Genomic DNA, 23,044 nt, shown 5'->3' with positions numbered 1-23,044 from the left:
GCCCCTGTGTTGAGGATCAGCGAATTAGAGGTGTTGATTCCTACCTTCACCACCTGGGGGCGGCCCGTCAGGAAGTTCAAGACCCAGTTGCACAGGGCGGGGTTCAGACCCATATCCCAGAGCTTAATGATGAGCTTGGAGGGTACTATGGTGTTGAATGCTGAGCTATAGTCAATGAACAGCAGCCTTACATAGATATTCCTCTTGTCCAGATTGGATAAGGCAGTGTGCAGTGCGGTGGCGATTGCATCGTCTGTGGATCTATTGGGGCGGTAAGCAAATTGAAGTGGGTCTAGGGTGTCAGGTAAGGTATAGATGATATGACCATGAAGCAAGTGGGACAGGAAGAGATTGAATATGTCCATAAACACTCCAGCCAGTTGGTCTTCGCATGCACTGAGGACACGGCTAGGGATGCCATCTGGGCCGGCAGCCTTGTGAGGGTTAACGCACTTAAATGTCTTACTCACATCGGCCATTGAGAAGGAGAGCCCACAGTCCTTGGTAGCGGGCCGCGTCGGTGGCACTGTGTTATCCTCAAAGTGGGCGAAGAAGGTGTTTAGCTTGTACGTAAGCAAGACGTCGGTGTCCGTGACGTGGCTGGTTTTCCCTTTGTAGTCCGTGATGGGCTGTAGACCCTGCCACATACTTCTTGTGTCTGAGCCGTTGAATTGCGACTCCACCTTGTCTCTGTACTGACGTTTTGCATGTTTGATTGCCTTACGGAGGGAATAACTATACTGTTTGTATTCTGCCATATTCCCAGTCACCTTGCCATGGTTAAATATGGTGGTTCACCCTTTCAGTTTTGCGCGAATGCTGCCATCTATCTACAGTTTCTGGTTTAGGTAGGTTTTAACAGTCACAGTGAGTACAACATCTCCGATACAGTTCCTGATAAACTCAGTCACCATGTCTGTTGATGTTATTCTCAGAAGATACCCGGAACATATCCCAGTCCACGTGATCAAAACAATTTTGAAGCATGAATTCTGATTGGTCAGACGAGCATTAAATAGACCTTAGCACGGGTGCTTCCTATTTGAGTTTTTGCCCTTAGGATGGGAGGTCCAAAATAGAGTCGTGATCAGATTTGCCGAAGGGAAGGCGGGGGATGGCCCTGTAGGCATTTCGAAATGTTGAGTTGCAATGGTACAATGTTTTTCCAGTGCAAGTACTACAGCCAATGTGTTGGTAGAACATCAGTAGCATTTTCCTCAAATTTGCTTTGTTAAAATCCTCAGCTACAATAAATATGGCCTCAGGATATGTGGTTTACAGTTTGCACAACGTCCAGCGTAGTTCTTTGAGGGCCGTCGTGGTATCGGCTTGTGGGGGAATATACACAGCTGTGTCTATAACCGAAGAGAGTTCTCTTGGTACGTAATACGGTCGGCATTTGATTGTGAGGTATTCTAGACTGGGTGAACAAAAGGACTTGAGTTTATGTATGTTATCACAATCACACCATGAGTAGTTAATCATGAAACATACACCCCCACCTTTCTTCTTCCCAGAGAGTTCTTTATTCCTGTCTGCACAATGTACTGAGAACCCAGCTGGCTTTATGGATTGGGACAGTATATCCCAAGAGAGCCATGTTTCTGTGAAACAGAGTATGTTACAATCCCTGATGTCTCTCCGGAAGGTGATACTAGCCCTGAGCTCGTCTACTTTATTATCCAGAGACTGAACATTAGCGAGTAATACACTCGGAAGTGGTGGATGGTGTGCACACCTCCTGAGTCCGACTACAAGTCCACTCCGAATACCTCTTCTCCGCCGGTGGTGTTTTGGAGCAGCCTCTGGAATAAGTTCAATTGCCCTGGGAGGTACGAACAACGGATCCGGGAAAGGGATTCGGGAAAGTCGTATTCCTGGTCGTAATGCTGGTGAGTCCCAAAGTTCTTTCCGGCTGTATGTAATAACACAAACACAAATCTGGGCTAATAATGTAAGAAATAACAGACACAAAAACGAAATATTGCAAAGTTGCTTCGGAGCTAGAAGCAGAGCTGCCATATCTGTCGGTTCCATCTTGTTAGAGACAACATAATTGTAATGCTTTCAATAAGAATAAATATCTGTGTCCATTTCTATATGATTATTCTAGGTGCAATGGAGAGATGTACTGTAAAAGGCAGAGCAGAGAGACTTTAACATGATTATAGTAATTTTGTGCCAGTCAGATGTGTTATTCAACATGTTGCACTTATTTTCTTATGGTCTGTCTGGTCTGTTCCTGGCTTAGAATGTGTGTAAGTCCCAAGAGCTAGACTAAGATCAGTAGTCTGTTTTAACTAATCTTCATGGACCATATTTCATATTTGGGAGAGAGTGAGCGTGTTAGAAATAGAAAGATTAAAGAGAGAGAGGGGGGGGAGAGAGAGAGAATTTTATGTGGAATAAGACATGCTGCTTTTACTTTTTTGTAGAACTTGTCTGAAAGCCCCAGTCAGATTCCAGCTCTCTAAATGTCATCCTAAAAGTGAGATGCTGGTGTGAATGCGTCCTGGGGCGTTCTGCTCACAGGAGAAGCTCAGCCTTGTTCCTTCTCAAAGGCTGTGGTGTGTTGTACACAATGCTCCTTGCAAATTAGAAACTCTAGCATTATATGGAATTATGTTTGAATAGTTTCAGAAGTAGCACAGCGCTGTCATGCCGGATTACTTAGCGTCATGTTTTTGCAAGGCCTTTTGAGGCGGAGTACACTCTAGTAGGACTGAGCTATCAGCTCTGATGCAGACACTGTCACCTTTCAGATTAGTCTTCAGATTCCCATCTCTCCCCATCATAGCGTCTTGACATTTAGTTAGGAGGCAGAAACACTGAGTAGAAAAACCTTAATACCTGACAGAAAATAAATCGAATTTCTTGCCTGACAATGAAAAAGAATCCAAAGTAAATATGAGTGGATCATGTTGTAAGATGAAAGCCCATTTCCCTCGATCAAAGCTAAGCAGAAAAGGTTACACATCTGAAGCGTTCTGTTTTGATTTCAAAGACTTGTTGGGGTGTTTCCGTACCCTTTTATGATGCAGACAACATAACTGTAATACTTTCAAGAGAGCGCATTGAATGATCAGGATGCTTGTTTGATGAAAGGAGACAGTAATGTCAAGCATCACATTCAACTACATCTCCATTTGTTAAAGCATAGGAAACTGTTTTGGGGTAAAAGTATTGAAAAATGCTTCAAAATAAATTTACATTACTTGTCATTACTTACATGTAATGAGTCCATCTAATTTGTTTGTAAATTATTTATTGACATTTCAAATGGAATTAAACATCTACAATAACTAGCTGCATGACCAGCTCTGTTGTTTATTTGAATAATTTTGCAGGCTGAAATTCCCAAAATCACTAATTGTAAGTATTACTGTATGCAAGAACCTCAGTAAATTCTATTCTAAAAGAGTCCTTTGGGATTTTCAGTGGATAAACAGTAATACCATATTACTTGTACAGTGTGCTAAATGACCAAGCCCAGTGATGAGAGGACAGCTAGGCATTTTGTATTACCATGATTGGTTTTATGGCCTAAAAGGAACTCATGTCAAATTGTGTGACACCATCCTCAGTGAGGGGTTTTAGCCAGCTAATCCGTGTTGTGCAGTACTTTAAACTCAGACACTTCTCGGAGGACGATGGGGCCTTCTGCCATTGTTGCCTGAATTCAAAGCACAGCTCGCCATGCTCCAGCTGAAATCCCCCCAAAACTGACAACATTAGAATACCATCAAACACTCGCTGATTCCCTTTGAAATTTCTGACACTGTTCCCTGCACAATTTGCAGGCTGTAAAGAGCTGTGTGTTATTGAAATAAATGTGGATGAAATGAACACATCTGTCATGCTTTGGGTTAGCAATGATAGTTGAATATATAAATAGTGGTTTGTTTCCCTTGAGAGTGTATTGTGGACTGTCTCAACCTCTACTGCACATTTCTCCAGCATGGGGAAGCCTTACCTCTCTTCCTTTCCTCTGTGTTGTCAGTCCATAGACAGAGTGAGTGTGTAATTGTGGCCAGAGGGGGATTTAAAGTGGCTGTGGTGGAGAGAACGATAAAAAGGCCCCCACTACAGAGTTGAAAAGGTTAAGTGCATTGAACGACTACTTTGATAGATTTGATTCCTATTGGTTTTGTAGGCACACAGCACTAACTGTAGGGTTTTCCAATTTCAGATGGTCCTGAGGTGTTGAGAGTATAGTCTGAGAGCAGAAGAGGCCCGGTTCAGTTTGCAATCCATAGCTTCACACAACAAAGAGAAGAGAAACACTGCTGAGAGCCTGGTACAAGTTTCATCTATGTTTGAGAAACACTTCCTTCTATCTCCTTTATTTCCTGTTCTCAGCCAAGAGGAAATGGTGTAATTATGTCAGCATTCACAGATCCCCCAACTTTAAGTACAGACTAAGACAGGAGGAGAAAGAGAGAGGGGAGAAAGAGACAGAGGAGAGAGAGAGAGAGAGAGAGAGAGAAAAAGAGAGGTAGAGGGAGGTAGAGAGAGAGAGGGATTGAAATATAAGTGCGATGAGCAGTTTTTATAGATGCCATTGTGTTCTGCTGTGCCCCCCGTTCCTCATAATAACAGTACTTATAATGACAGGGATGATGGCAGGCAAATGTGGGCTTGTTAGTGTCACAATGATCAGTGGGAGTACCAGAAAAGGAACAACGCTTCACATGTAACTCTAACTGTCCATCAGTCCCTTTTGTCACTGTACTGTCAGTGTCACAGTGTGCCAACCGGCCCTGCTCACTGTCTTCCTCACCAGACCTGCCATAGTCTGCCATGCTAACACGTCCCACTGTGGGACTGCTAGCCGCCTGCCTGGGTTAGAAGGAGGTTTCTTACAAGCTACCTGGACCAGAAAGAGTGTTTTTCCATTGTCATACAGGAAACGTGTGGGAATCTCTGCTTGGCTGCTAGGCGTGTGTGTGTGTGTGTGTGTGTGTGTGTGTGTGTGTGTGTGTGTGTGTGTGTGTGTGTGTGTGTGTGTGTGTGTGTGTGTGTGTGTGTGTGTGTGTGTGTGTGTGTGTGTGTGTGTGTGTGTGTGTGTGTGTGTGTGTGTGTGTGTGTGTCCCGTCTGGTCACCCATCAGGGATTATTTATGAGCGTTTAGTTAATTTCCTTCCACACAGCCTCTTCCTTGTAAAACACTGCCTCCCTCCATATAGAACTGCCTTTTATGGCCCGCTGCACATCATAGTGTCTGGTGTTTGCATGGACAGCTCTGTGTGTTTTGTGTGCGTAGTCTGCATACATGGCTTTCTCTCTCTTTCTCTCTCTCTCTGTGTGAGTATGTGCATGTGTGAATGCATATTTGGCTTTTAATCATATTTACAGATAGCAATTGTGTGTTGATGATCCTACCAACCTCTTAACCCCTCACTTTACAAAGTATATACTGAATTAAAACAGAGACGTTTGGAACTCGATTTGTTATTGATCTAATAACTAATTTACTGCCTGGTGATGTCACCGGGCAAGCCGAAACTCTACGCATGCAAAACCTGCTGATTAGAAGGTCCTGTGTAGATTTTATTTTCAACCAGCACACTTTTACAGTCTTAGTTTCATCAGCTGTTGTACAATATGATACAGCACATAGGGAAAACATAATTTTGACTGCACTGGGCCTTTAAAGAGGGTTTTTCAACATGAAATGTACAACACTACAATTAGCTCAGTATCAGGCCCAGGGTTACTGGAAGTGCCACCAGATGTACATGTGCATGTAATGTGTATAATACAAGCTGTTTAGAGCAGGAATATAGGTTGTTTCATGGGTAAACTCATGAGCTAGGAGTGTTTCCCATTCTTGTCACTTGAGAGTTAGTTTCATCCAAYGGCCCAACTTTAAACACTGAAAATATGGCTCTCCATTATAAACTGAATGCATAGATGATATGTACAGTGTCCTTCAGTTTAAGAATTCCAATGGCTAGAGAGTATACGCTGCTAAGGATCTTTCTGTTATGTACAGAAAAGAAGAGAACATGGAATTCATTCATTATGGATGTATTATTTAGAACATTGTCCCGACATTAAATCAAAGGGCTTTTCCTTAAAGCAGCAGTGGATTCCTTCTATGGTGGAGTGGTCTCATTTGCACATAGCGCTGTTAATACCCTAGCCGCTGCTCGCTCAGATTCCAGGAATCATCATCAAACCATGTATATCCCAGAAATCATCATGTTTTTCAAACAATTATGATCTCAAAGTGAATCAGAACATGTAATAATGAAGTGTTATATACAGTGGGGAGAACAAGTATTTGATACACTGCCGATTTTGCAGGTTTTCCTACTTACAAAGCATGTAGAGGTCTGTCATTTTTATCATAGGTACACTTCAACTGTGAGAGACGGAATCTAAAACAAAAGTCCAGAAAATCACATTGTATGATTTTTAAGTAATTATTTGCATTTTATTGCATGACATAAGTATTTGATCACCTACCAACCGTATAAGAATTCCGGCTCTCACAGACCGGTTAGTTTTTCTTTAAGAAGCCCTCCTGTTCTCCACTCATTACTGTATTAACTGCACCTGTTTGAACTCGTTACCTGTATAAAAGACACCTGTCCACACACTCAATCAAACAGACTCCAACCTCTCCACAATGGCCAAGACCAGAGAGCTGTGTAAGGACATCAGGGATAAATTGTAGACCTGTACAAGGCTGGGATGGGCTACAGGACAATAGCCAAGCAGCTTGGTGAGAAGGAACAACTGTTTGGCACAATTATTAGAAAAATGGAAGAAGTTCAAGATGACCGGTCAATCACCCTCGGTCTGGGGCTCCATGCAAGATCTCACCTCGTGGGCATCAATGATCATGAGGAATGTGAGGATCAGCCCAGAACTACAACGGCAAGGACCTGGTCAATGACCTGAGAGAGCTGGGACCACAGTCTCAAAGAAAACCATTAGTAACACACTACGCCGTCATGGATTAAAATCCTGCAGCGCACGCAAGGTCCCCCTGCTCAAGCCAGCGCATGTCCATGCCCGTCTGAAGTTTGCCAATGACCATCTGGATGATCCAGAGGAGGAATGGGAGAAGGTCATGTGGTCTGATGAGACAAAAATAGAGCTTTTTGCTCTAAACTCCACTCGCCGTGTTTGGAGGAATAGAAGGATGAGTACACCCCAAGAACACCATCCCAACCGTGAAGCATGGAGGTGGAAACATCATTCTTTGGGGATGCTTTTCTGCAAAGGGGACAGTACGACTGCACCGTATTGAAGGGAGGATGGATGGGGCCATGTATCGGAGATCTTGACCAACAACCTCCTTCCCTCAGTAAGAGCATTGAAGATGGGTCGTGGCTGGGTCTTCCAGCATGACAACGACCCGAAACACACAGCCAGGGCAACTAGGAGTGGCTCCGTAAGAAGCATCTCAAGGTCCTGGAGTGGCCTAGCCAGTCTCCAGACCTGAACCCAATAGAAAATCTTTGGAGGGAGCCGAAAGTCCGTATTGCCCAGCGACAGCCCGAAACCTGAAGGATCTGGAGAAGTCTGTATGGAGGAGTGGGCCAAAATCCCTGCTGCAGTGTGTGCAAACCTGGTCAAAGAACTACAGGAAACGTATGATCTCTGTAATTGCAAACTAAGGTTTCTGTACCAAATATTCAGTTCTGCTTTTCTGATGTATCAAATACTTATGTCATGCAATAAAATGCAAATTAATTAATTAAAAATCATACAATGTGATTTTCTGATTTTTGTTTTAGATTCCTTCTCTCACAGTTGAGTGTACTATGATAAAAATTCAGACCTCTACATGCTTTGTAAGTAGGAACCTGCAAAATTGTCAGTGTATCAAATACTTGTTCTCCCCACTGTAAGTTATTCTTCACCCCATATCTAGAATGTGATGAGTCTAGAATCCGGATGGAGTCTTTTCACCCCACCATCTCCCTCAGGGCTCCTCACAGTGGAATGGGGCAGGGTGGATGAGAGAAAGGTAGTTGTTGGGCCAAGGAGGGGAGTGTGGTAAAGTAAGATAAGGATAGGATCAACACAATCAGAGAGGATAAACCATGGTGGAGTGCCGGTATCTCTCGGTCAGACTACAAACGCCTTTTACACCGTGTCCAGGGTGGCATACATACACACACTCACACATGGATGCACCACACACACACACACACACACAACACAACACACACAACACACACACCAACACACACACACACCACACACACCACAACACACACACACACACACAACACACACACACACAACACACACACAACACACACACAACACACACACACACACACACAAATATTTTTTTTACCACTCCATTTCTTGTACAGACATGGAATTGCAGCAGGAGGATGGTGATGGTAAGGGGTGGAGAATGATGAGGGATGGGGAGGGAAATTGAGGCAAAGCACATGACGGTGATAAAAGCTGATTGAAGTATTAATTATCTCTATTACAGTGTTTTTCAATCACTTTGGTGTTATTATCACAAGTATGTGGTGAATTTTCAAAACTCTTAATACAAAACTCCAAACTGGTAACACTTGTAACACAGCAAGTATTGCATTCAAAACATTTTACTGTACATTCATCTTTCACCACACAGCATGGTCCAAAATATGTTTTCTGTGAAATACCATTAGAACATTGATTTAATCAGCAAAACACAGCATAATGATATTTTCCAGTTAATTCAATAGCAAATAATGCAAGACAAATATTAAAAAATTGCCCTTTGAATGTAATATGCTACACTACCGTAAACTTCAGTACATTGCACTATTTTCACATTAGGCAATACACTTGCTCTACCCATAAACATTTCCATAATTTCTATCCCATGTGTGATCAAAGGTGTGATCATGAAAGACATATTTCACAATCATTGATGCACAAATAAATGTATTGATCAGATATAATTATAGCATTTGTGTACTGTAATCAAATTAAACAAATAAAATCAATGAAAGATACATTACGTTTAACAGGCACTAGTTTGCATCAAGCCTGTCTTGAACATTTGGCCGTAAGTTCTCATCAACATCGCAGTAAATGTCCTTATTGTTCATGCACCTGCAGAAAAGCCTTTTGGCATGGCGAAGCCAAGCCTGACATTGGTTTGGATTGATGTCTTTGCGTGCCTCATCCATGACCTGAAGGAGAGTGGTACACTCATGGGGATGGCAATCATACACCTTCCATCTGTATTGTCATCATGTATTGTATTTTACAGTTCTGTATTTTACAGTAAATGGTACTTAAATATTGTAGTGGTCCTGTGTGGCTCAGTTTGTAAGAGCATAGGACAAGCAACACCAGTGTTGTGGGTTCAATTCCCTCTGGGGTCACATACAAAKATGTATGTACTCACTGTTGTCACTTTGGATAAAAGCACCTGCTACATAAACAATATATATTAAACTACTGTATTGACCACTGCTATTTTAGAAAAGTAGTGTGAACCCCCCTCCATCTAAAAGACCCCAGCAACTTCATTTTGAATACATGTTTACTGTATAGGGGATGCGTGTTACATACAGTACTTATCTGATCTTGCCAATATCAGATGTTGTACAATTTACTGTGAAGTAAAATCATAATAGTCATCATCATAATAGTACATTACAATAGGTATCATACTTTATATTGTGGCAGACGGCAGGGAGAGGTGAGGGGAGTGATAATTGAAGGGAGATATCTTGCAGCCCGCTGGCTCCACCCCCGAGCCTTATATAGACTTCCTGCCCCAACGAGGCGAGCCTGATCATTAAGCCAGGGAGTGCTTGGGGATAAAAGAGGAAACGGCCTGCACAAAGGGGCAGAGAATGGAGAGGGAAGTGTATTTTATGGAGAGTGTGAGAAGAGAGAAATAGCGGTCTGATTACCCCCACTGTGTACCGAACCGGTTTGGCTGAGGACCTGAGTTTTAGGATTACACCTAGAGAACAGAACGGACAACGAGAACGGCTTGTGGACTGTGAAATGGTTGGGGAATTCTCCCCCAGCGTGCAAAACCCCCTAATAAATTACCCATTTGCATTCTAGCTGTGCTCCTTGTGTGTGTTTGGTTATTGAACTTGGTGACGTGGAAACCCCACACCCTTGAACCTGCTACAATATGTTTATACTTTAAAAACAGACATTTTCATTATGTAGTTCTCAATCTGTACTGGACAAGAGTTTAAACTATATAGGTTTCCCAAATGGTTAAGTGATTATCAATAACAGTGCCTAGTTAATGTCCACCTAGTGTACAAAACATTAGGAACACCTTTCCATGACTGACCAGGTGAAAGCTAAGATCCCTTATTGATGTCACTTGTTAAAACCTTGTCACATGCACCGACTACAACAGGTATAGATAGACCTTACCTTGAAATGCTTACTTACAAGCCCTTAACTCTATTTCTTGAACTGCATTGTTGGTAAAGAAATGTTTTACTAAATAAACAGTAAAGTAACACAAAATATATAAAGGGGTACTGGTATCAAGTAGAGGTAATGTGTAAATGTTGATAGGGGTGAAGTGACTATGCATAGATAATAAACAGCGAGTAGCAGCAGTGTAAAAACAAAGGGGGGGGGGGGTCAAAGTAAATATTCCGGGTGGCCATTTGATTAGTTGTCCAGCAGTCTTTTGGCTTGGGGGTAGAAACTGTTCTCGTTGCTCTAGCAAAAATAACAGTCTATGACTTGGTTGACGGTAGTCTCTGACAATTTTTTGGGGGCCTTCCTCTAACATCGCCAAGTATAGAGGTCCTGGACGACAGAAATCTTGGTCCCAGTGATGTACTGGGTGTACTGTGATGTACTGGGCCTTACGCACTACCCTCCGTAGCGCCTTGCAGTCYGATGCCGAGCAGTTGCCATACAGGGCGGTGATGCAACCGGGCAGGATGCTCTCGATGGTGCAGCTTTATAACTTTTTGAGGTTCTGGGGACCAATGTCAAGTCTTTTCAGTCTCCTGAGGGGGAAAAGGTGTTGTAGTGCCGTCTTCACGACTGACTTGGCTTGTTTGGACCATGATTGTTTGGACCACTATAGCCCCGCCGATGTGAATGGCGGTGTGTTCGGTCCTCCTTTTCCTGTAGTCCACAATCAGCTCCTTTGTCTTGCTCACGTTGAGGGAGGTGTTGTTGTCCTGGCATCACATTGCCAGGTCTGACTTCCTCCCTATAGGCTGTCTCATCATTGCTGGTGATCGGTCCTACCACTGTTGTCGTCAGCAAACTTGGTGTTGGAGTCGTGCTTGGCCACGCAGTCTTTGTGACGTGGTGCAGTTGAACCCAGGTGCAGAGAAGAGACCAGACGAGGAATCAGTGGTTAACCACTCTAGGGTATGTGGGACGTTAGCGTCCCACCTCATCAACAGCCAGTGATACTGCAGTGCGCCAAATTCAAAACAACAGAAATCCCATCATTTAAATTCCTCAAACATACAAGTATTTTACACCATTTTAAAGCTACACTTGTTGTAAATCCAGCCAAAGTGTCCGATTTCAAAAACGACAAAAGCACACCAAATGACTATGTAAGGTATGAGCCAAGTCACAGAAAAAGACAGCCATTTTTTCAGCTAAAGAGAACATTAACAAAAAGCAGAAATAGAGATAAAATTAATCACTAACCTTTGATAATCTTCATCACTCATAGGACTTCATGTTACACAATACATGTATTTTATGTTCAGTAAAGTTCATATTTATATCCAYAAATCTGAGTTTAGGCAAGACGCTACTGTATCACTTGGTAAAAAGCCTGAGAAAATGCATAGCGCCACATTAAAATGAATGATTATGAAAATTACTATAAAATCAAACTTTCATTAAATCACACATGAAAGATATCAAATTAAAGCTACACTGGTTGTGAATCCAGCCATCATGTCAGAATTCAAATAGGCTTTTCAGCGAAAGCATACGAAGCTATTATCTGAGCATAGCACCATTGTAAACAAAAGAGAGACAACATTTCAACCCTGCAGGAGCGACACAAAACGCAGAATAAAAATATAATTCATGGCTTACCTTTGACGAGCTTCTGTTGTTGGCACTCCAATATGTCCCATAAACATCACAAATGGTCCTTTTGTTCGATTAATTCCAAAATATATATGTCCAAAATGTATATGTCCAATATGGACGTATATGTCCATATATGTCCAAAATGTCCATTTATTTGGCGCGTTTGATCCAGAAAAATACCGGTTCCAACTTGCTCAAACATGACGACAAAATATATCAAAGGTTACCTGTAAACTTTGCCAAAAAATGTCAAACTACTTATGTAATACAACTTTAGGTATTTTTTTTACGTTAATAATCGATAAAATTGAAGACGGGGTGATATGTGTTCAATACAGGATTAAAACGATATGTAGCATGCCTTCTGTTTGATTGAAACGCATGTCTAGGACACCAGGAGTGCCTCGACTTCAAGATGGCCGTATTTCTTCATTACACAAAGGAATAACCTCAACCTATTTCTCACGACTGTTGACATCTAGTGGAAGCCGTAGGAACTGCAAGCAAGTTCCTTAGAAATCTGGTTTCCTAATGAAACTCATTGAAAAGACAGTGACCTAAAAAAAAAGAAATTCTGAATGGTTTGTCCTCGGGGTTTCGCCTGTTAAATACGTTCTGTTATACTCACAGACATGATTCAAACAGTTTTAGAAACTTCAGAGTGTTTTCTATCCAAATCTACTAATAATATGCATATCTTATCTCCTGGCGATGAGTAACTGGCAGTTGAATTTGGGTATGTTTTTCATCCAAACGTGAAAATGGTGCCCCCTACACTAGAGAAGTTAACCTGTCTCACTCCCCCGTTCCGCTAGCGGAACTCCTCCCACATTCCACTGAAAAGAAATTCAAAAAAATGTTTTTTAGAAATATTTAACTTTCACACATTAACAAGTCCAATACAGCATATGAAAGGTACACATCTTGTGAATCAAGCCAACATGTCCGATTTTTTAAATGTTTTACAGGGAAGACAAAATATGTAAATCTATTAGCTAACCACGTTAGCAAAAGACACCACTTTCTAACACCATCAGTTTTTTACTCCATCACCAGTGTAACGGATGTGAAATGGCTAGCTAGTTAGCGGGTACGCGCTAGTAGCGTTTCAATCAGTTACGTCACTTGCTCTGAAAACGTATAGTAGTGTTACCCCTTGCTCTGCAAGGGCCGTGGCCTTTGTGGAGCGATGGGTAACGATGCTTCGTGGGCGACCGTTGTTGATGTGTGCAGAGGGTCCTGGTTCGCGCCCGAGGTCGGGGCGAGGGGACGTACTAAAGTTATACTGTTACATTGATGCTGTTGACCCGGATCACTGGTTGCTGCGGAAAAGGAGGAGGTTGAAAGGGGGGTGAGTGTAACGGATGTGAAATGGCTAGCTAGTTAGCGGGTACGCGCTAGTAGCGTTTCAATCAGTTACGTCACTTGCTCTGAAACGTATTAGTAGTGTTACCCCTTGCTCTGCAAGGGCCGTGGCCTTTGTGGAGCGATGGGTAACGATGCTTCGTGGGCGACCGTTGTTGATGTGTGCAGAGGGTCCCTGGTTCGCGCCCGTTGGGCGAGGGGACGGTCTAAAGTTATACTGTTACACCAGCTACACTAATTCGACCAAATAAAGATATATATAGCCACTAACCAAGAAACAACTTCATAAGATGACAGTCTGATAACATATTTATTGTATAGCATATGTTTTTTTTGAAAAATGTGCATATTTATGGTATAAATCATAAATTACATTTCAGCTACAATCATAAATTGCACCGAAAGCAGCCATAACATTTACAGACACCAACGTCAAATACCTAATTACTCCTCATAAAACATTTCTGAGAAATACATACTGTGCAGCAATTGAAAAACAGGATTCTTGTGATTCCAGACAATATTTCCGATTTATTAAATGTTTTACAGCGAAACAAAATGTAGCGCTATATTAGCATAGCCACGCCAGCAAGACACACTTGGGCGCGCACGACCAGTTGACATGCACGACAGATATATGAAAATAACATTATAAATTTGGTCTTACTTTTGCTGGTCTTTCATCAGAATGTTGATCAAGGTTCCTGAGTCCAGATGAGTCTTGTTTCCACAGAATGATACCTTTCCCTCTTCATTTATCATAGGTACTGGTCGACTGGCACGGATCTGTCCAAAGCCAAAAAAGTTTGACACGGAACACGGCAAAACTCCCGAATAAATTCAAATAATCTGATTAAACTATATTGAAAAAACATACATTACGATGATATGGTCGCTTTATCAAATCAAATCCGAGCCGGAGTAGTTGACATCCGAAACGGCAGCAAAACAAAACACAATCTCTCTTCAAAGTCGCGCACTTCAGACTTCCGGAAATGGACGGTCACGTCAAAGAAATAGGTCTTATTTCACGTCAGAACAAGATAAACACAAAATTTCTCCTCTGACGTCCTCTTGACATCCAAGGAAGACGTATGAGGTGTGTTTCGGTCAAGGTGCATGGACCATGTATAGGCAGAGCGTTGAAGCGAGCATAGACATCTTGCATTCTACTTCCTGGTCAGGGAAAGTGCTGCCAAATGACCTCTGTTCCACTCAGAGAAAAAATTCAAACGTTTTTAGAAACTAGAGGTTGTTTTCTATCCAATGGTACTAAAAATATGCATATTGTACTAGCAAGAATTGAGTACGAGGCCGTTTAAAAATCATACGATTTTCAACAAAAGTGAAAATAGTACCCCTGGTCCCCAACAGGTTTTAAGGATAAACATAAATACTTTACTGATAAACAGTAGCCGCAGGATCACAGTACACTGGAAAAAAACAACAAACATAAAGTCTTAAATCACTCAGGAAACAAACGCACACGGTAAACAATTCAAGCTTCTGCAAAGGACATCAGAAAACACACCTCTTTTAACAGGGAAATCATAATGTGTAATAGGACACATCTGAGTGTCATTAATGTCTCTAGGACGGTCTCTGCCGCCCTCTGGTGACAGGTGGAACCATGACAGTCGTAGGTGAACAGGGAGTACAGGAGGGGACTAAGTGCACACCCCTGACACCCCTGATGGCACAGCATCTCTGTGGAACGCTTTCGACACCTTGTAGAGTCCATGCCCCGATGAATTTAGGCTTTTCTGAGGGCAAAGGGTGCAGCGCAATATTAGGAAGGTGTTCTTAATGTTTTGTACACTCCGTGTATATATTTTGATAAATGCTGACCGCTGTCAATTTCTATATTTTTTCCTCATAAATGTATCAATTTATGTTGGAAGGTAAAACCAAATCCTATGTGGCTGTAAATACTAAATCATTATTCTCCATCTGCCAGTGTGTTCCAAAAGGACTAAGTGGAAAGAGTTACATACTATGTGCTATTTTTGGAATTATGGTGTAGTTTACAATGCACTACTGAAATACCTGTGTTGTATATTACAAAAGCTGATGAATTTCAGCAAAAAGACAGACGATACTGTATCAGTTGACAAGTCATGTAGAAAAGGTGATGGCATACAACAGCGTGCTACGTTTTTACAGTAGCCAACTGCTTTACAATACCCCAATTATGATGATTTGTCCTACGTATGTGCTGTATAAGGATAATGAAACTGTAAGAATTACATATTTCACAACATGCTCACAACCTGCCATTGGATACCAATAATAATACAAAATTGTGCATGTCACATTTTATTCGAATTCTGTATGGAAAATGATATTTACCATCTACTATTCTTTCTAACCAGCACTTCAAAAAGAACAGATTTGAAATGTGTATCTTGTATTTTTTGCTATTGGTTTAAAATTAGGAATAGGCCAGCGGGACAACCGGTCATCAAATTCCTGTGAAATTGGATGGCGCGCAATTCAAATAAATGATCATAAAAATTATGGGTATTAAACATTTAGGTAGATACAAGTGTCTTATATCGGTTAAAAGTCTTGTTCATCTAACTGCATTGTCCGATTTACAATAGGCTTTAAAGTGAAAGCATGCCATGCGATTGTTTGAGGACGGCGCCCCCACATCAAAATATTATTTAACCAGCACAGGCATCATAAAATCATAAATAGCGATTAAATATTCACTTACTTTTTGAAAATCTTCCTCTGATTTGCAATCCACAGGGTCCCAGCTACAACATGCACGGTTGTTTTGTTAGGGTACAGATTGATTTCCAACTCTGACTCCTAGTACTAAACTTTTCCTCGTTTTGGAAGAAACAAGCCTAAAACCTTGAACAAAGACTGTTCACATCTAATGGAAGCCATAGGAATTTCAATCTGGGAGCTGGATTTGGATATAACCCTATACTTTCCATTTAAAGAGCATGGGCTCTCAAAAAAAACAATTCTGGTTGGTTTTTCTTTGGATTTTCTCCTACCATATCTATGGTGTTATATTCTCAAACATTATTTCAACATTGCTACAAAATTCAAAGTGTTTTCTATCCAATGGTATCAATTATATGGATATCCTGGCTTCTGGGCATGAGTAACAGGCAGTTTACTTTGGGCATGTCATTCAGACAGGAAGTGGAGAAAAATTGACCCTAGCCGGAAGAAGTTAACTGATGTCACCAGGCACCACCAAAACAGGTAGACATGTTCATGTGGTCTTTTCAAACATATTTTATACAAAAAAGGCATTCGCATAATTTTTACAATTTCACAGTATTATTCCAACCACATTGTGTGGAAATATATATAAAACACAGGAAAATCATGTTGTTGACTGCACTGGGCCTTTAACGAGTGAGAACACAATCATATCAAAAGTAATGTGAGCATTACATTGTGAAAAGCAATTACTTTATATGAACATGCATTGCAATGTGAACCATGTATTTCTAGATGAAAGACTGAATGATGACTGTATGATTTTGTGTGTCGTACTTCAAGTCAATTGAAAATGTGCTTAGAGTTTTGAAACAACTTCCTTTTTGATTATCTGTTTTGAGTTTTGTACTAAGCATTGTGAAAATGTACCACATACTTATGAAAATTGCACCAAAGCGATAAAAAAAACTAAATGAAAGCAAACATTCACACTCCGCACAGTATCACATACTTATGTATAAGGAGTAGTAGGTACAGCATTAGCAGATGTGGATGTGTGTATATGTATCTGTCCATTTGTGTATTTGTAATTGACAGAGAGGGAGCCAAAGGTTAGCTAATTTGAATAGCTACCATGGCAGGTCTCATTTATGTGACGTTGTTTACGCGTAGGGATCACTGAACCCTGGAAGAGACTGCTACTGATCAGAGACAGCACGTGTAGATTAGGGAGAGTCCCTGTGATGCACAGGAACTCAATAAAGATATGTGAAGGGACAACCATCTAGCAAAGCTGTCTAAACAGTGTTGGTAACAGCTGTGGTATTTTATTCCTCTTTCTCTCTCTCCCCGCAGTGTTATTTGATGACTGTGTGGGGAACGAGGGCATGGCGTTCGAGGTGTCCCACCCAGACTTCCAAGTTGATGAGGAGATGAACCTGGTGGCCAGYCGGGACGTGATTGACAGCGGCACCGTCATGTTCATCCATGGTGTCAATGAGCATGCTGAGGATATGGCACAGGTGGACATTGTAGGAGCTCTACCCCGGTCTCCCCAAACACTCAGGGTGAGTCACTAGCTGTCCAATGGATATCTCTTACCATGAGAGATGCTGATAATTGTCACTATTCAGCATTTAGTACCAACAACAAGTTGTTGAGGGTCAGATGTCATCGTTTTTTAAATTACAGCCTTGTGTCTTTTCATTGTATTCATCTACAATATGTATGTATTTAGAGTGACTTCCTCCCGCTGGGATGATTGGACTTAATTTGGGTTTGGAGAGCTGGTGGTTGAGGAAATTACTGTGATATTACCTGCATCTTACTTTTGTCATGCAAGTACTGTTTATAGAAAGGCCCACCGTGCCTACTGCTTTTTACATATTTCACATCTTTGTTCCTCTTTGTTCAAAGTAACAAATACAGGTACTTGATTTTTGTCCAAAAATCTACAAAACCAAATTATTAATCAACTTCACAGTATTCATATAGCCCACTCCACCCCCTCCTCTTACCTTCTAGCCTGTTCCAGTCCCCACCCTCCAGGCCAGCACTAGTGCTGCCAACTTGATTAAAACATTTTCCAGGGCCATCTTATATATTCTGTTATCTCTCCTCCAATCGTTGTTCTTTCCTGCTCCTTGCCCAGGTGTCCCGCTGGTGTCGTTTCTCCGACTCGCGGCCTAATGAGCAGCTCTCTCTCTCCATCTCCATGCATCACACTGCCTTCATTTGTTTTTACCTTTCCCATCATTTKTTTAGTTAGCCAGTCCACTAGTATATCTTTGGCAGGCCTGGGAGGACATAAGTGAATTAGTAATCTCCATTCTGTGTGTGAGTGGGTAGAGAAGATTTCCTCATGAGTAATGTCACCATATTGTCCTTGTGGGCGAATCTGAAGGCTCTCTGTTTTTTAAAATTGTTTTTAGTCTACCGATGCAAGTTAAAAGAAGCTCCGCTATATATCATTTCCTTGCCATAAATTAACGAGACATTACACATATTGACAAGAATAAGTGTTATATAATTGTTTTGGGTTGGATGGTTGGATGGCAATGGCCCAATTTTACCTTTTGAACTTTTCTGCAGAATTTTTCTGTTGAAGCAGTGTCAGACCAGCTCCAATCCCAGATGATKCATTGGCCCCTCCCTTTGTTCTGGCTCTTTGATATCTCTCTCTGCTGCTCTACCCAGTGGGTGATATTAGTCTTAATTGCATAGAACACATGGACCTCATGACTTAGGCAAATAGGGAAAGTAAGAATAGAGAGACGGAGGCGAATATTATACATAATAAGGTTATATTTGAAGAAGAGAAAGAGAAATAGAAAAGGATTGAACACAAAAGGGGCAGAAAGACAGGRGGAGAAAATGGGGAAAAAACAGGCAGATGTGACTGCCCAGCTAACATTTCTAGGGAGAGAAAACATGTTTGTGATGTTACATGTAATGTTCCCTTGATGTTTGAGTATCCAGTTTTCCGTTTTTTAGGTAAATATTCTATGTATGTTAGCAAAAACCTCCTGAGAACCTACTTAGCATGTTCTAGACATGTTTCATGGGATGTTGCAATGTGTTGCAATGTGTCCAGTTATCTGAAGGTTAGGAGAATATTCCAACGACGTTACACCAAACATACACAGAACATTGTTGCCATGTTCTCAGAATATTAGATACTCATTTTCTAGACACATTTCATGGATGTTGCCTGATAATCCCACAGAAATGCCCCCCCCCGAAGAGACTGCACAGTTGCACATACATGATTACATTGTACATGTTAATTTATACAGTATTTATTATTCGACATGTCCTCACCTGGGATCTTGGTTCAGAGTACTCCAATCTTCCTGCTACGCCACCATGTCCATGTCTATCAGTCTGTATAGTTGTATCATGTTGGTGGGGCATATTGCCCTGTATTAATAATATTCCTGAATCGCTATGATCAATAAAATCGTTTTTCTTGAATGCACAGTACTTTTAACAGAGCTGAGATTTACTTCAAAGTGCATACCCCCATTGCTTACACCTATCCAGTTGTTTCAGATCTAAGGAGAAGGGGTCAGGGTTTTTTTCTCGACAGGGCCTAACTATACTGGCACAATAATCGGATTGCTCTGAAACAACTGGATAGGTGTAAGCAGTAGGGGGAATGCACTTTGAAGTAAATCTCAGCTCTGTTAAAAGTACACTCAAGAAAAATATTTTATTAACCTTTCTCACACCGGGGTTCCGCTAGCGGAACACCCACAACATTCCGCTGCCTTCGCAGCGCGCGAAATTCCAAAATATTTTTTTGAAATATTTAACTTCCACACATTAAAAAGTCCAATACAGCAAATGAAAGATAAACATCTTATGAATCCAGCCAACATGTCCGGTTTTTTAAATGTTTTACAGCGTTAACACAATATATATTTATGTTAGCTCACCACAATAGCCAAACACACAACGCCATGTTTTCACCGCAAACATAGCTTTCACAAAACCCACAAATAGAGATAAAATTAATCACTAACCTTTGAACAACTTCATCAGATGACAGTCTTATAAGATCATGTTATACAACACATTTATGTTTTGTTCGAAAATGTGCATATTTATAGGTATAAATCGTAGTTTTACATTGCAGCCACCGTCACAAATAGCATCAAAACAGCCAGAATAATTACAGAGAGCACCGTGAAATACATAAATACTCATCATAAAACATTTATGAAAAATACATGGTGTACAGCAAATGAAAGATAAACATCTTGTGAATCCAGCCAATATTTCTGATGTTTTAAGTGTTTTACAGCGAAAACTGTAGAATTAGAAAAATGTAGAATTATATTAGCTTACCACAATAGCCAAACACACAAACGCATTTATTCACCGCAAAGGTAGCTTTCGCAAAAACCAGCAAAAGATATACAATTAATCACTAACCTTTGGACAACTTCATCAGATGACAGTCTTATAACATCATGTTATACAATACACTTATGTTTTGTTRGAAAATMTGCATATTTAGCGCTGCAATCGTGGTTATACATTGTGAATATGTAGCAACATTTTCCCAGAATGTCCGGAGATATTTTGGACACTCACCTAATCTGACCAAAGAACTCATCATAAACTTTACATAAAAATACTTGTGGTATGGCAAATGAAAGATACACTGGTTCTTAATGCAACCGCTGTGTTAGATTTTTTTAGGAAGAGAGGGTCCAGATTTTCCAGCCCAGCTGATTTGTATGGTTCCAGATTCTGCAGCTCTTTCAGGACATCAGCTATCTGGATTTGGTTGAAGGAGAAGCGGTGGTGGGGGGGGGCTTGGGCTAGTTGCTGCGGGGGGTGCAGAGCTGTTCGCCGGGGTTTGGGTAGCCAGGTGGAAAGCATGGCCAGCCGTAGACAAATTCTTATTCAATTTCTCGATATATGTGGATTTATCGGTGGTGACAGTGTTTCCTAGCCTCAGTGCAGTGGGCAGCTGAGAGGAGATCCTCTTATTCTCCATGGACTTTAGTGTCCCAAAACGTTTTGGAAATAGTGCTGCAGGATGCAAATTTCTGTTTGAAAAAGCTAGCCTTTGCTTTCCGAACTGACTGTGTATGTTGGTTCCTGACTTCCCTGAWAAGTTGGGCTATTCGAAGCTAGTGCGGTGCGCCATATGATGTTTTTGTGCTGGTCAAGGGCAGTCAAGTCTGGAGTGAAACAAGGGCTATATCTGTTCTTAGTTAAAAAAAATTGGAAAGGGTCATGCTCATTTAAGTTGGTGTGGAAGGCACTTTTGAAGAACAACCAGGTATCCTCTACTGACGGGATGAGGTCAATATCCTTCCAGGATACCTAGGCCAGGTTGATTAGAAAGGCCTGATCGCAGAAGTGCTTTAGGAAGTATTTGACAGTGATGAGGGGTGGTTGTTTCACCGCGGACCCATAACGGATGCAGGCAATGAGGCAGTGATCGCTGAGATCCTGGTTGAAAACAGCAGAGGTGTATTTAGAGGGCAAGTTGGTCAGGATGATATCTATGAGGGTCCCCATGTTTACGGATTTGGGGTTGTACCTGGTAGGTTCCTTGATAATTTCTATGAGATTGAGGGCATCTAGCTTAGATTGTAGGACGGCCGGGGTGTTAAGCATATCCCAGTTTAGGTCACCTAACAGTATGAATTCTGACAATAGATGGGGGGCAATCAATTCAGATATGATGTCCAGGGCACAGTTGGGAGCTGAGGGGGTCTATAAACAAGCCGCAACAGTGAGAGACTTATTTCTGATAAAGCAAACTTAGGAAGGAGGCTTCTGATGTTAACTTGCATGAACCCAAGGCATTTCCGGTTACAGAAGTAAAAATATCAGAGCCCCTAGGGACACACATGGCCTGGGTTAACCTCTACATCACCAGAGGAACTAAGGAGGAGTAGGATAAGAGTACGGATAAAGGCTATAAGACCTGGGTGTCTAGGGCGTTTAGAACAGAGAGTAAAAGGAGCAGACTTCTGGACGTGGTAGGATAGATTCAGGGCATATTGCACAGACAAGGGCAAGGTAGAGTACAGTGGAGTACAGTGGAGCTAAACCTAGGCATTGAGTGACGATGAGAGAGGCTGCATCTCTGGAAGCGCCAGTTAAGCTAGGTGCGGTCTCCGTATGTGTGGAGGGTGGGGCAAGGGAGCTAACCGAGGCATATAGAGCYGGACTAGGGGCTCCGCAGTAAAACAAAACAATGAGAGCTACCCTAAACAACAGTATACAAGGCATATTGACATTAGAGGGAGGCATAAAGCAATCACAGGTGTTGAGTGGGAGGACTAAGACAACAATGGGTAAACAGCTAAGACAACAACAATGGGTAAATGGCGATGAATGGGCAGAGAGGGTCAGTTAGCTACACACAGGGCCTGCATTTGACAGATAAACAAAATGAAGTACCGTGTTAATGAACAGTCCAGTAGGCATCAGCTGTGTAGCCGATTGATCATAGGGTCCAATAAACAGTAATGGACTAAACAGGGAGCCGCTCGGCAGTTGTCACTACGCTAGGTGAGCGGGAGACACGGTGCTCAGAGAGTTAGCGGCCCGAGGCTAGTAGCTGGGTCCTCACCGACATCAATGACGAAGATGCCGGTTGACAGCACATCGGCCGAAATACGTCAGCAGACCAGTCATGATTGATTGGCGGGGCTCCGTGTCAACAAAGGGTCCAGGCCAATTGGCAAGAGAGGTATTGTAGTTGGTGTACTTCGAGCTAGGCCCATAGCCGGGGGAATGGGCCTAGCTCGAGGCTAACTGGTGCTTGCTTCTGGACAAGGGTGATAGCCACTCGGTAGCAGCTAGCTAGCTGCGATGATCCGGTGTAATGGTCCAGAGCTTGCGGCAGGAATCCGGTGATGTAGTGAAAAAAAAAAAGCAGTCCGATATGCTCAGGGCTGACATCGCGCTGTGCAGACTGGCAGATATTATR

General features: G+C 41.8%; 1 protein-coding gene across 1 annotated transcript in view; it reads left to right on the top strand.

The window, feature by feature from the left end:
• The window catches only part of LOC111953069 (cadherin-13-like), a 692,508-nt gene that overhangs the window by 250,633 nt on the left and 418,831 nt on the right, over positions 1 to 23,044 (top strand). The window contains exon 3 of the mRNA XM_070435180.1: positions 17,440 to 17,651. Coding sequence (XP_070291281.1) covers positions 17,440 to 17,651 — 212 coding nt within the window. The remainder of the gene's footprint in view (positions 1 to 17,439; positions 17,652 to 23,044) is intronic.

Source organism: Salvelinus sp. IW2-2015, linkage group LG26 (assembly GCF_002910315.2).
Source record: "Salvelinus sp. IW2-2015 linkage group LG26, ASM291031v2, whole genome shotgun sequence".
In the NCBI taxonomy this organism is placed as follows: Eukaryota; Metazoa; Chordata; class Actinopteri; order Salmoniformes; family Salmonidae; genus Salvelinus; species Salvelinus sp. IW2-2015.
The sequence above is the reverse complement of the archived record's forward strand: the minus strand, read 5'-3'. Positions and strand labels throughout refer to the sequence as shown.